The sequence below is a fragment of the Acipenser ruthenus genome, chromosome 54, assembly GCF_902713425.1.
Source record: "Acipenser ruthenus chromosome 54, fAciRut3.2 maternal haplotype, whole genome shotgun sequence".
NCBI classification, from domain to species: domain Eukaryota; kingdom Metazoa; phylum Chordata; class Actinopteri; order Acipenseriformes; family Acipenseridae; genus Acipenser; species Acipenser ruthenus.
Genome location: NC_081242.1, coordinates 5,345,162 through 5,359,666, shown reverse-complemented (window position 1 = coordinate 5,359,666; position 14,505 = coordinate 5,345,162). Strand labels below are relative to the sequence as shown.

At 35.0% G+C, this 14,505-nt stretch overlaps 1 protein-coding gene across 1 annotated transcript in view; it reads left to right on the top strand.

The window, feature by feature from the left end:
- LOC131723249 (tenascin-R-like) overlaps positions 1-2,789 on the top strand; it is a 31,087-nt gene extending 28,298 nt beyond the window's left edge. The window contains exons 9-10 of the mRNA XM_059016877.1: positions 2,157-2,377; positions 2,763-2,789. Coding sequence (XP_058872860.1) covers positions 2,157-2,377; positions 2,763-2,789 — 248 coding nt within the window. The remainder of the gene's footprint in view (positions 1-2,156; positions 2,378-2,762) is intronic.
- Positions 2,790-14,505: the final 11,716 nt, after the last annotated feature.

The following is a 14,505-nucleotide window of genomic DNA, read 5'->3' as shown; positions in this document are numbered from 1 at the left end:
TTGCTTTTGAATAAAATAATATAAATGTGCAATACTTTATGACTGTCCTTTGATGTAATATCTATATATTGTATTAAACACTTGCAGTTTAACTTTAAATCCATTGGATGCATTGCAGAGCCTGTTGTTATTCTGTGCCTATTGTGCAAATGCACAGCTTATATTTGTATTTTATTTCTTTAAAATACGGAACAAAGCAGAAATCACTATGTTAATTTGGATATTGCTTACTTCTTAGGTGTCAGAATGGTATTATGTACTTATGTTCGGGGTGTTGGGTGTGACCCCTCCTTTAATTAAACATTGTGTCACTTTACAGCAAGTGGATGGGCATATATTACAGGCAGGGAAACTAGAGGATGCTTCTAATGTTCACAGGGGGCTACTAGTTGACAAATCAGGACAAGAAGTACAATATTGTTGTATATCTTAATAGATGCCTATCCAATAAAAAAAAGTTTTAAAATACACAACTACTCCCTGGGCATGATCTAGCTACAAAATGCTCTTTCTATGGGGGCACCAGGAGCTGTTCATGCTCCATACCATCCTTTTTTATCACTGTTTAGAGCAAAATGAGGGTAAACATTTCAATTCCGACCGGCTACTGTACCTCCATTAATAACAGTTATAGTGTGATACAGGTTCTTTAATGTCCTTGACCTATTCTGTATCCCTGATACGTACCAATGTCTGCAAAAGCCAGATCTCTCCCACTATCAGTCAAATCTACACCAATATTTTCCATGAGGTTCTTTGTTACCACAGGCTTCCTTAATTTCCTGCTCTGTGCATTGGGTGACCCTGTCCTTAGGACCTCTGTCCTAAAAACACAGAGGCACTGGTCCCCATTGGTCTTTAGCCCACCATACTTTGTCTTTAGCCCACTGTACTTTCTCATTTTTAGATTTCCTCTGCTTGAGGTTCAGCCAAAATAACTTGATGTCCTCTAAAGGAAATATCTCTATGATGCTACTCTGGTCTGTTTTGACATCCCCATGTACACATGCCATTTTTACTTTTACATTCGCCTCTAATTGATATGGGCAAACTAATTATTTGTTCACCAAGGTTACCATAATTCCTGTGTCTAATAAGGCTATTGTCCTGTTCAAAAAATGCAAAACAAGTCAAGATAACAGTGAACAGAAAAAAAGAAAAGCACTATTCAAAGGTTTTCAGGAACCTCCCCTCCCGTGAAAAAGAACAACCCTTTGTCTATCACCATAGTCTTTATATAGGCTACAGCTGGGCCCCCAATTCCTAAACTGTTTGGTAAATATCCAGCTTTAGCCAATTCTCTTCGCACAACAATCTATAAAGAAAAATTCTGACAGGGTGAAAATGTAAAAATACCTTTTAAAATAACCACTTTTCTTTTGTGTTTCCATTCTGTTGATGGGGATAACTTGTTACCTCGTCACAAATTATATATATATATATATATATATATATATATATATATATATATATATATATACACACATACACATATATATATATATATATATATATATACACACATACACACATATATATATATATATACACACACATACACATACCTGCTTCAGAGTTGAATTGAAGAATAAATGTCCCGGTTTTTCACTCTGGAAATTTGGTAACCCTATAACCCTAATGTATACATCTTAAAACATTATCACTTTTTGGAAACTTTTGAAGATCATCTCAATTGAAGCCCAGCTAAAAACTTAGTAATTTTAGATGACTAGTCTAAATTGAGAGACCTTTGAAAAAACAGCTAAGTCTCAAGAATATAAATGTATGATAAGATGTGAATATCCATAAAGGTTTCCTTGGATACATTATCTACAGTATATTGTATTAAACACTTTCTGGTTCATTTTTTTCTTTTGAATATTTGGGTACACTTTATAGCCTCATGTCATGGTGTGCTTTTTTTAGAAATAAATGTACAGCTTTTTTTCTGTTTTTAAATATGTATAAAGCAATATTTGGGATTTTGCTTAATTTTGAATTAGCACTTAGGTGACCAATTTGTAAGGAGCAAGGAGCAAAACTCGGTTTGAGGTTTAGAGGGGCCTCGTCCACTGCATTTGGTTCAGTCATACAGATTAAAAAAATACGAATACGAAATACTGCACTAAAATAATGTCTTCTCATTTCTCTTGCAGACCCAAGCCCACCTGGAGCGATCAGTGTAGACTTTGTGGGAAGCGACTCTGTTTCTCTGAGCTGGGGTAGTCCTGTCAGTATGGATGGGGTCCAGTACAGCTTCAACATCACCTATTCCTGCGTCTTCTGGGGTCACAGTGGTTCCACCATCACACCCTCCAACTCCATTGTCATCTCTACCCTGAACTCTGGAAGCGAGTATATCTTCAATATCACTACTGTACAGGACACAGGGAGCCAGAGCACACCTGCTTCAATATCTCTCTACACCAGTAAGGATTGTCTTTACCATTTTAATTGTAAACTAGGAAGAAAAGATTTAAACCAATAAAACATATAATAACCCATGTTTGGTGTTAAATTACAAATTACCCTAAAAATATAGTTAAATACTAAGATAAAACAGAAATGTTGCTGCACTGATAATATTGTAAGTGTCGCTAACTCACAAATATGGTGTCAGTCACCAGAACCTTGCTTTGCCCCCCCCACAAAAAAAGCATTTCCGGCACAAAACGTAACTACTTTCAAAACAGGCCTGCTGTCCCCTGGTTGCTTCTACGTCTCTGTGTAGATTTGCTATCTCTTTGCACTTCTCACCATAGTTAAAGCCTCAGGACACATTTTTGTAATTTACATTAAAGTGTAATATTTTTTTTTTTTTTACCAAAATGTTTTTTTTTTGTCTCTGCATGATGGTAATAACTGATGGGTCTTAAATGGCATTCTTACTTTCTTTAAATTGAATCTTCAATGAGGCGTGCTTGATTAGTTTAGTAATTTACATTTTAATCAAACTAGTATAATAGCTGTAGTGACTACTATGGTTATATTTTGAAACATTAATCTGAATTCTGCATCCTCCCCGCCTCATTTGCTATTTCATCTCTTTTACAGAACCCAATGAGAAGCGCTTCTATCTGAAATTCGTCTGCAGTTCTACAGAACCGTCTGCATGTGAAAAAGAGAAGCAGAAGGTTCAACAGGAGGTAATCCACCTCTTATTAGTAATACACTGTATTGAGATTGCATCCCACATAAACAACACCCCACAGGCCTGGTAAATGGAACGTCTTTGATTCCACGCATTTGCACATTCTTTCCTAATGTTTTCTTATAATATTCCTGGCTTTTTCCAGTGTAAACTACTAACATCAGGTGACCAGATAGATTAGGCAGCTCACCTACAACCAATCATTTTAGTTTTCATGTCACTGTTAAAAACATAAGGATAAAATTAAAAATAAAATAAAATTGGGCATTCTAAATTGGGGAGAAAAATCAGGGGGTAAAATAATTGGGCACACTAAATAAAGTTTAAATTAATAAAATAAATTAATACATTTGACATAGGCATTTATCTATAGACAGGTACCACCATATATGCCCAAATGCTGATACTGTCAATACCTTGTGTTAATGAATGTCCTTATTGAGTTTCATCAGTGGGACACTGGACATATTTTGTACAATTAGCACTTTGATTCTATTATAGTCATTATCAGTTATACTCAACATAGTGTAATTGAGGCGAGAATGACTCATGATTGAACTTAACACTAGAACTGCCGGGTTTATGCTACTACCTAGAACCGCTGGCAGCAGTTATTTTGACAGGTACATTTTAAACAGCTTCGATATGAAAATTAAACACAAACTTTGATACAACTCAGAAGATGTATTCATGAACATCATATCTAACATTTGCATAGCAGAAACACCATATTTAAATTAAAAAATAAACACAAAAGGCTTTATTTTCAAAAATAGCACATATAACGCATGACTTCAAAAAATGAAAAACTATAATAAACATTTGAAAAGAAAATATTGTTTAAACCGGTGTAAACTGGTATATGTACATATACAATTGTAAAGACGAAGTAGTTATTTATGAAAAAAAACATAAATTAGAAAAGAACTCAATTTCCATTAAGTAACGTGAATGCACATTCAGTAAAACTTACTTCAAAGTAGCCCCCATATTAGCACAATCCACACCGATGTAACGCTTATCAACGTGTCGTGTGCATTTAACACATGCTGCTCTTTCACACTGGGCACAGATATCAGAAGTTTTATTTTTATTGCATTTAGCTACCTGGCATTGTTTTCTCTTGCGTGTGTCACTGGGTGCAGCACTGAATCCAGGTTAAGCTGCATTTCCCTGCCGCTTTGCAGTTTTCTGATCGAAATGTTCTGTGGCTAGCATGAAGATGAAATCTCTCCTACTGATATTTTCCCCAGTGCATTCCTTGTACAAAACTAAGGAATTAATGGATGCCATGTCCAGTACATTGTAAAAACAGCAACTGGACACCGGTGATTGCTTTCACCGAGTAGTTTTGCACAGATGGTGGAGACTCTCTTCTCGCTTTGTTTACTGTTCCAACGAGGCTGTCCAACCCCCCAACCCCTAATAAACTCAGCCACCACCACTAATAATAATAACCCAATTACTTTAGAATATTCTATCAATTGATATTATTATTATTTATTTCTTAGCAGACGCCCTTATCCAGGGTGACTTACAATTGTTACAAGATATCACATTATTTTTACATATAATTACCCATTTATACAGTTGTGTTTTTACTAGAGCAATCTAGGTAAAGTTCCTTACTCAAGGGTACAGCAGCAGTGTCTTCCACTGGGGATTGAACCCACGACTCTCCGGTCAAGAGTCCAGAGCCCTAACCAATACTCCACACTACTCAAACATGCTTAAGTCCCGGGTGCACAACAACAACGCAGACACAGGAAGGTATGGGTTTAGGTCGGATGACGGATTACCCTGTCATGTGATGAGGTTGCTCCTGTCTTATTCAGCAAATGCCTCAATATATTTCCAGTCAAGATTAATAAGAAGTTATTGACAACCATTTGCAAAGTATGAAAAAAGATGTCCCTTTCATGTGGCATTTCCTCATTTACTAGTATATACTAGGAACCTTCACCCATCCCTGTGAATTTTGCTTTTTCTTCAGCTGCATTGTAAACTGACATTGTTGGTCCAGATATTAAGTATATTTAGGGCTTCTAGTTTTTTTTTTTTTTTTGATCACCCTTTAAACATATTTTGAGCCAATTTGCTTTCTTAATCAAACACTACCAAAGGAAGTTGTTTCTTTTACCCTCATTTCTTGATTGAGTTGATTGATTGACAAACGACCTGGATTGATCTCACCTGATTCTATCTGAACCTGCATTTCGTTCTGGCTCTAATCGCAGAATTCAGCTTTTTAATTTCCACTGCATTAGTTTCTAGCAGCGTGTCGCTAATTTAAACAATCTGGTATTCAGTTAAGGCTTAACAACTATTAAGGTTTAAAGGGAGGGAGAGAGATGAAAAATAAAGAACAAAAACTAGGTGCCCTAAGTATAGTACAGGAGGCTGTGTGGTCCAGTGGTTAAAGAAACAGGCTTGTAACCAGGAAGTTCCCGGTTCAAATTCCACCTCAGCCACTGACTCAGTGTGTGACCCTGAGCAAGTCACTTAACCTCCAGTTCAGGTAGTATTTTTCATGTATAAGCCTTCAAGATGTGTTTAAAAAAAAAAAAATTGTAAAGTATATTTTGAAAAAAACATTATTGACCACAATGTTATTGGATCAATCAATAGTCTCCAAGATGTTTGATTGAAAATACGTAGCAAATATTTAAGAACAATGATAATGGACATCACGATGTACATAATTCATTTACTCAATAACCATTCTATATAATGGACAGAAATACATCTCTGACCGTGTATGCCCATGTCTGCCCATATCATTACAAAAGACTTGATTTTGTATCCACCATCAGAGGATTTGTACCTTTTTGTAGTTTTGCCCATATGCCTACATAAGGAAGGCATATAGCAGTCACAGATCATCAGATTTACATGGACAAATGCTTGGAGGTTTGCAATGGTGGCATGGCATTTATTACATTATTGGTTGGCAGGTTATTACATTATCAGGCAAGCCGAGATATTACATTATGCGTGAAAAAAAATATTATATTATAAGGCAGAAATTTGTATTACTTTATCCGGTGATTATTACATTATCGGCAAAAATGATTACATTATAGAGTATTATTGCATTATTGTTTAGTTATTACATTAATGGTTGTTACACTCTCCCTGTAGCACTTGTTGCTCTGCAGCTACTGAGGCTCATGTGTGTCTCTATGTCCGTGTCGCACGCTGCTCTCTTCCTCCCATACGTCCAGCTTTTCAGAGAGCTTTTATCAGCACAGTGCACTTGGGGCTCATCAGGCCACACTTCTGCAGTCCGGTGGTTTTACTGTATTTAGTTAAAGCAGAAAACGATTATCATATGGCCAAATACTATTATCTCTTTTTGGTTATGAGGATAAAAGCCATTGAAATTAAGACACGTTCTTTACAAAATGTTGGCATAGGAAGCAATATAGCAGGTAATAAAAAACTTGAAAACGACAGTTTGGAGAAAGTACATAATCATACACAGGTAAAAAGGTATGTGAACTTTTTCAGTGAACGTGACCGTGATTTACCTGTTGTTCCCTTCCGCCTCGGTGAGGCGCATATCTCAGCATCTCCGCTATCAGGTCCTCCACATCACTGGCCTTCACGTTTTTGTAAGTTTGACAAAGTGCTTCTACAAAAGAAAAAGGGTTGGAGATACGTGGATTGATAACCCTAAAATGAAAGTCTAAAAGGCCAAGTTTTGTTCAAGATAATTAAAATAAACTGTATGATTGTCATTTGCAGCAGCTTTTTCATTTGTGTTAATTGAATGAAAAAGACTTCCCTCAATACGAAAACTCTTTATATATTTTCATGCTCTATACATTAAACAAAATGTAACTGGATGAGCCTTAAATTACCAAATCGGAATAGAAGAAATATGAAAATGGTAATTCTAAATATATATCAATATAAAATCAACCTGTGGCAAACAGAAAAAAACATAAATACCGTATTACTTTGAATTAGCACTTAATTGAGGGTGGCGTTAATCAGAAATACTATGGTTTTTGAACGGTGCAGTATTTTATTACATGATTTAAGGCATTTTAGAAGCGATGCCATGAGAGCCTCTGATCTGCAGCAGTATATTCTTGTGTGTTTTGGGGGCTTCAATACAGTACATTTACTGACAATTAACCAGAGCCAATTAGGTGGGAGTTGGGAGGTCAGAGGAATACTGTACCAGCGAATCAGGAGTGTGTATTGGTTGCAATGGGGTGGGACAAGAAGAGGAGAGAGAACGGTAGTTGAGTGTAATGCAGTTGTTTTTCTTAAAGAAAAATATTACCTCTGAATATCGGTTTGATTTCTGTTAAATCTAAAATAAAGCCTACTCGGTTATTATTTTTTTTTCTCACTGTAAACTAAATCTTCTCATAGATAGTAAGCACGTTTTTTTATATATATATTTGTACAGGACTGAGTAAAATTCCAATTGAATAAAAAACAAAACAACTAAACCCGCTACAAGAAGATACTGTGTGTGTGTATATATATATATATATATATATATATATATATATATATATATATATATATATATATATATATATATACTGTATATATACACACACATTTGGAATTATTATTATTATTATTATTATTATTATTATTATTATTATTATTATTATTATTATTATTATTATTATTTTTAATTCTAATTGACAAACTCTTCACTGTGATGTGTACTAATTTATGTCTGCGTTGATATATGAGCAATCTGCGCGGTCGTCCTCAGATACAGAAAAACAAAACTTTGACCCACAAACCTGTAATTACTTGATAGTAGTTAGTTATGCATAGAAGAAAGAAGTATCTGACAAAAACTAAAATCGACATAAATGCACAGACTATCAAATGTTTCTTCGAACAGCAAAGTTGAAGTCACAGGCCTTGAATTGCGGTTTGTCTTCTGAACTTTGGGCGAAAAGCAGTTCAAGTTTAAAATGGCGATACTGAAGAGTATTTGGAAAGGCGGCTATGTGCGCATGTGTATGGATTCGACTTCCGCCAAACATCAATCTGGCAAATGAATTTATTAATTAATAATTAATTATTATTAATTTATTTAGCTGACGCCTTTATCCAGTTCGATTTACAGGATTCAAGTTAACAAAAAATACAATATTACACAAAGAGAAAATAATTTAATGACACAATACTGATAATGTTCTGATAACATTACTATCTCGTCAAGTAAAACAAATACAAAATAAACAAGCAAAAATGGACTTTACCACCAAGTGAATAGGAAAGTTTATGAAACCATGATTCATTGTGAATGCATAACATTACAGCAACATTACTAGAATGTTTTTGGCTAACATAACCAAACTAGAACCTTTTGCGAATGTTATGAAAACATTTTGTGTTTGCTGGGGCCTTACAGCAATCATGAGCTTGTGCACCAGCATTGACTTTATAGCAATCCTGACCTGAGCTTGTGCACCAGCATTGACCTTATAGCAATGCTATAGGAGGCTGTGTGGTCCAGTGGTTAAAGAAAAGGGCTTGTAACCAGGAGGTCCCCGGTTCAAATCCCACCTCAGCCACAGACTCATTGTGTGACCCTGAGCAAGTCACTTAACCTCCTTGTGTTCCGTCTTTCAGGTGAGATGTAATTGTAAGTGACTCTGCAGCTGATGCATAGTTCACACACCCTAGTCTCTGTAAGTCGCCTTGGATAAAGGCGTCTGCTAAATAAACAAAAAATAATAATAATAATAATAATAATAATAATAATAATAATAATAATAATAATAATAATAATAATAATAATGCAGAACCTAAGCTTGTGCACCACCATTGACCTTTACAAAAGAGACAGACTTGTTCGCATTCACGGTGTGACAGTTACCCTCCAATGACCTGGGTCCATCAACGAGGCTTAGGTTCAGGATCAGTCTGAGGCCAAGGAAGACACAGACAGTGAAATAAGCTTACTTGTTTGCATTTCCCAATATTAGACAACATAAGTTGAGCTCCCACTAATTAGCTGCCTGAAATCATACAGGTAATTTGTTATCAGCCTTCAGTTACTATATCTCTCGAGTCGCTATATGAGGTAAGGTATGCATTGTAAGAGCTTTGTAACCCCATGTCATCTCATCAACAGGGGTCAGAATCCACAACAGCAGTGATTCTGGTAATGTCAAGAAGTAGTGCTGAATAGTTGAGTCAGCATACTGTTTTTTAGTTCATATACAACCAGTCATTTTAGTCCGTATGTCACTGTAAATAACGCAAGGAGGCCAGATACAAAGAGAGCAGCGACACCCATGGATATGTTTCTGCAGTCAAGTTCCATGTGATATAGACATGTACATACGGACAGCCGCCTCTTTATTTCCCTGTATTCCAGTAATGTCAATAATGTTGTTTTATCACAATTTGATAAGCAGGGATAATAAAACCCTTAACTGCAGATTAGAGGAACCTGATTTAATAAATGGTGTCAATTGACTGTTTTCTTTGTTATTTTTTTCAGTTCGAAGCCAGGCTGGCAGAGCAGCTGAAGGGATTGTACTGGAAACTGAACTGGAAAGAGAATGATGTGAATGAGTGCAGTGCTGATACTACATTTGAGTAATTTCTCAGAATCAAACTCTGGAATTGTTTGAGCCTGTAGATCCCTGATTCCATAGAAATCCCACCCCAACCCTTTTGTAACTGGATGAAGATCACTGTGAGAGGACTGGCTCTCTACCCAGTAGGCACACACAAGTAGTCAGAGGTTAAAATCAACCTGCATCAGCAGACTTTAGTGTTTAAAAAGGTGAAACAAAAAAACAAACCAGCATCAATTAAATAAAGCAAACTGAAGGGAGCCAAATAACAAGCAATACCTCAACACACTTTCCCCTTTTGTCCTTTAAAAAATGTTGTTCACACTTTACATGAAGTGTCTCTTCATTAGTTACATAGTAAATACATGTGTAATTACACATAATTACAATGTTGTTATGCATAGTTACAATGTACCAAAAAAGTAAGTACACAATTGTATCAAAAAAAGGTTAGGTTTATATTATGCATAAACATGTACAAATTAAACACACGGTAACTATGCATAATAACCTTGTAATTATCTGTAAGTGCACATGCATTTACTGTATAAATACACAGTAATTAGAGACACTTCATGTAAAGTGCTACCAAAACTGGGCTAGAGTGTCTCTTGGTCCTATGGTGCCAGGTTTGAGCAGCTCCGTTGTTGAGTGCTTTATAGTATATAGGAAGTTTGATCACACTAAGCTTCCAGTTTCTCTTGAGATGATTCCAGCGTTTCTCCCTGCCACAGTCACACTGAGTCATTTCTTTGGAATCAGGAAGCTGTTCAAAAGAGCCATGAACTGTGATTCTACAAGCTCGGATAATGCCAGGTAGTTTCCGATACAGAGAAAAAAAACAATTCAAATTCAAAATTGGACAAATAAAACTCAGAGCTGTACAGAACAGTTGAACTATATATTTGAAACGATCTACCCTTTGGATTTGCTAAAGCCCATGGAGATTTGTTTTAACATTGCAAACATTTCCTCTCCAGTGATTGACTCAACAATGATTCAACAGATTTCAATTAAACCTCAAACTATCAAATATGTCAAATGGGGCAACTGATGAGCTGCTCGGAAAAAAGTAATGAATATTTTGGGGCATGCATTTCTAAAACCAATTAATATCAAAACCAAGATAAATGAATAATGATAACATTAACATTAAAGAGTAAGTAGTGTGGTTCTGAAGAATATAACATTCTGCGTCCCCACGTGCTGCTACAACTGTCTAAATAATGTACCTCTCATTTAACATCCTGACAACTTTTTACACTTAGAACTTTAAATTCTGTTTCAAAGCTGTTTTGAAAATGTCCGCTCTAGTGCACTGAGTGTCAGAATTATTGCCCACATTGTCAAACAGGTAACACAGCAATAACGATCCATAATGAGGTACGGAACAGAAAAGCCAGAGCACTTGTTATGTTTTTCGCTCTTCCTGCAGTGATTTAGAGGACAGATCTCAAATCCTCGTGCAATAGAGCGGCCATTTTGAAAACTGCTTTGAAACAGAGTTTAAAGTATAAGTGTACAAAGATTGTCAGGATGTTAACAATGAAAATATACATTACAGGTATCTTATTTAAACAGTTGTAGCAACATGTGAGGATGTATAATGTTATATTTTTCAGAACCTCACTACTTACAAGTACTTATAAGTACACAATTGTATCAGCTAGGTTTAGATTTAGGATTGGGCTTAAGGTAGGGATCAGAGTTATATCATGCAAAATAATGAGACCATCTAGTCTTGGTAATAAAATTCAACTTCAGATAAATTAACAAGACCTGTACACCCATCCACAGTTTACATTTTATTATTTTAAATATATTCAATGTAACTTTTGTGATTATATTTACTGGATCGACTCTTACAACCTCCCTAAGAACATGTGGCCCTGGAGAAAATCCAGATAAGACCAACTCTCTTTTTGAATGGTGCTGAGTAAATGGATTTGTGAATTTCCTCCAAGATGTCCAGGTGATTCTTTCTGTTGTGATGACTTCAATAGGTACATAACATCTGAAGTGGCTTTGGAGTGAAAGCTGATGGGGAAGAGGCTAAGAGCAGAACGGGGGTTTGACAGGAGTGGATCCGGTAAACACTAGCAGAGATTGTAGAAATCTGTACTTTTCTCTGACTGATAGGGAACTGATTAGGAAAGTCTCTGGGCTACAGTCATCAATGATTTTACCTAAGAGCACCCAGGCATGATGTTGGAGATGAGTACATGTTACTAAATAGATTATTATTATTATTATTATTATTATTATTATTATTATTATTACAGTAAAATCCACTTAATATGGCTTCAAAGGGACTGGGCAAAAATGGTGTACAACTCAGTGTAACAGTAGTACAGAAATGCTTTTAGAAATGGCATTTATATCCCAGGATGTCATAAATCTTCATATATACACTGCCTGTTCTCCTGCTTTTGTTCCAAAGTGAGTTTTTTTTTTATTTGAACACTAACTTTATTAAAGTTTCATTTCCCATAGGGTGGGTTTTTATTATTTATTGTAGGTAACACTTTACATTAAGTGTCTCTAATGACTGTGTATTTACATATTAGTAACCTAGTAAATACATGTGCACTTACACATCATTACAATGTTATTATGCATAGTTACAATGTACTTAATGTGTAAATATTTGTGCGTGATATATGCAAGTACACAATTGTATCAGAAAGGGGTTAGGGTTGGGTTTAGAGATAAGGTTAGGATTTGGGTTATAATATTTTAAATAATTACACTTCTAACTACATTGTAAGTATGCATAATATCATTGTAATTATGTGTAATTACACATGTATTTACTGTGTAACTGGTGATTACAAGTACACAATAATTAGAGACACTTTATGTAAAGTGTTACCTATTTGTAAAGTAAAAATGTTATGAAAAGGAATATTCAAAAATCCTTAACAGGAACTTATTTACATGCACTGTATGGCTTTTACTCTTCAGTCATTTCCCAAAGTGAAGTTAGCACAGATGCTGCACAGCCAGCACTTGCATGTCAAGAAAGGTGATCATGTTGCGCATGGTATACAAAATACATACGGGCAGTTTAAAATGATATCAAGTGGGGTGAAAATCAGTTGCATGGCTGACAATGTGATTGATATGAAGCAGAGCGTGATAATAACCAAAGTAATATTATCAAGAGCTTGCTTCCATGGACTCCCATTATATTCTGTCTGGGACATTTTAACATGGTGATAATATGCAGAGAGGGGACATCAACAGGACTAACATTAAGTGGCTTTCACTGTATTATTATTATTATTATTATTATTATTATTATTATTATTATTATTATTATTATTATATTAAGTGTGATGGCGATTTTTGTTTGACAATACAACACAAAAGCATACAATCAACAATATGTCACTTCTATTTAAAAGACATGACATAACAATAATAGGTTAACAATTTACATTGTCTCTGATTACTGTGTATTTACATAGTAGTTATTTAAATACATGTGTACCTACACATATTTACATACTTAATGTGTAAATCTCCCTTCCCCTAACCCTACTAACCCCACTAACCCTAAACCTATTCAGATACAATTGTGTACTTATATATATTGCACACAAAGATTTACACGTTAATTACAGTTAATTAGAGTTAGGGATAGAGTTAGGTTTTGGGTTAGGATTACATCATGCAAACAAATATACATTAAGTACATTGTATCGATGCATAATAACATTGTAATTATGTGCAAGTACACATGCATTTACTAAGTAACTACTATGTAAATACACAGTAATTAGAGAAACAATGTAAAGTTTTACCAATAATTGTGTATGATTTTACAATAATTATACATTTAAATAGTCTAAACGATCCAGACCAAAATATAACCCAAAAACCCCTTTAAAGGGTAATCTAACACAAAATGATTTATTTTTAATAGCAATAATACCCTATGCAGCAATACCGTTATTTCTGCAGATAATTGACCACGTATTTTGTTAAGTGCCTTCAGCTCTGGACCCACGTCTAGCATGTAAAGACCACTGGGTCAAAGATTCATTCTTAAGTTATTCATTCAATTGTAGGCCAGACACTGATCGCAGAAGTCTTGTTTTTTGCTTGTCTAAGATTTGAGTTGACTTGTCAAACATAATTCAGTAGATTCTGTAGAAATCTGTGGCTCTGGTGGATGTGAAGCCAATAAGGAATATACTTGGAGTTAACCTAAGAGCATCAATACGTTATGTTGAGATGAGATCTGAATGCTATAGGATGTTATGTCTTCTAATTGTTATAATTATATTTTAAATAAATAAATAATTATATTAAACACCTTTATTGTATTGTCTACTTATTGTCTATATATAATACATTGCAGTTTCTTAAACCTGCATTTTCCCAGAAACAATTTCATTATATTCTAAAATAGGAGTGCTTGGTTACGACTTGCATCATTCTTGTCTTCCCTATGCATATTATAAATAAATATGTGAATTATTTTTCTCCATTTATATAAATGCCATAATTATCCATTATTATTATTAGCATATCCAGTGTTGGCAACTTTATTACAGACCCCGTGGTTAAACTGATCATTTCAATTTTTTTAAAAACCTTTCAGAGAAATAACAGGCTACATTCAAAACAAAGGTATGGACAATTTGAAAAAAAAACAAGGTTCACACCAATGACAGAAGAATTTAAATGTTTTAAAAAGTTGCCCATGGTTGAGGGCGAAGATGGGACTTGAGGGAGGATGGCTGTGTTTTAGGGGTTGGGGGGGGCCTTGGAATG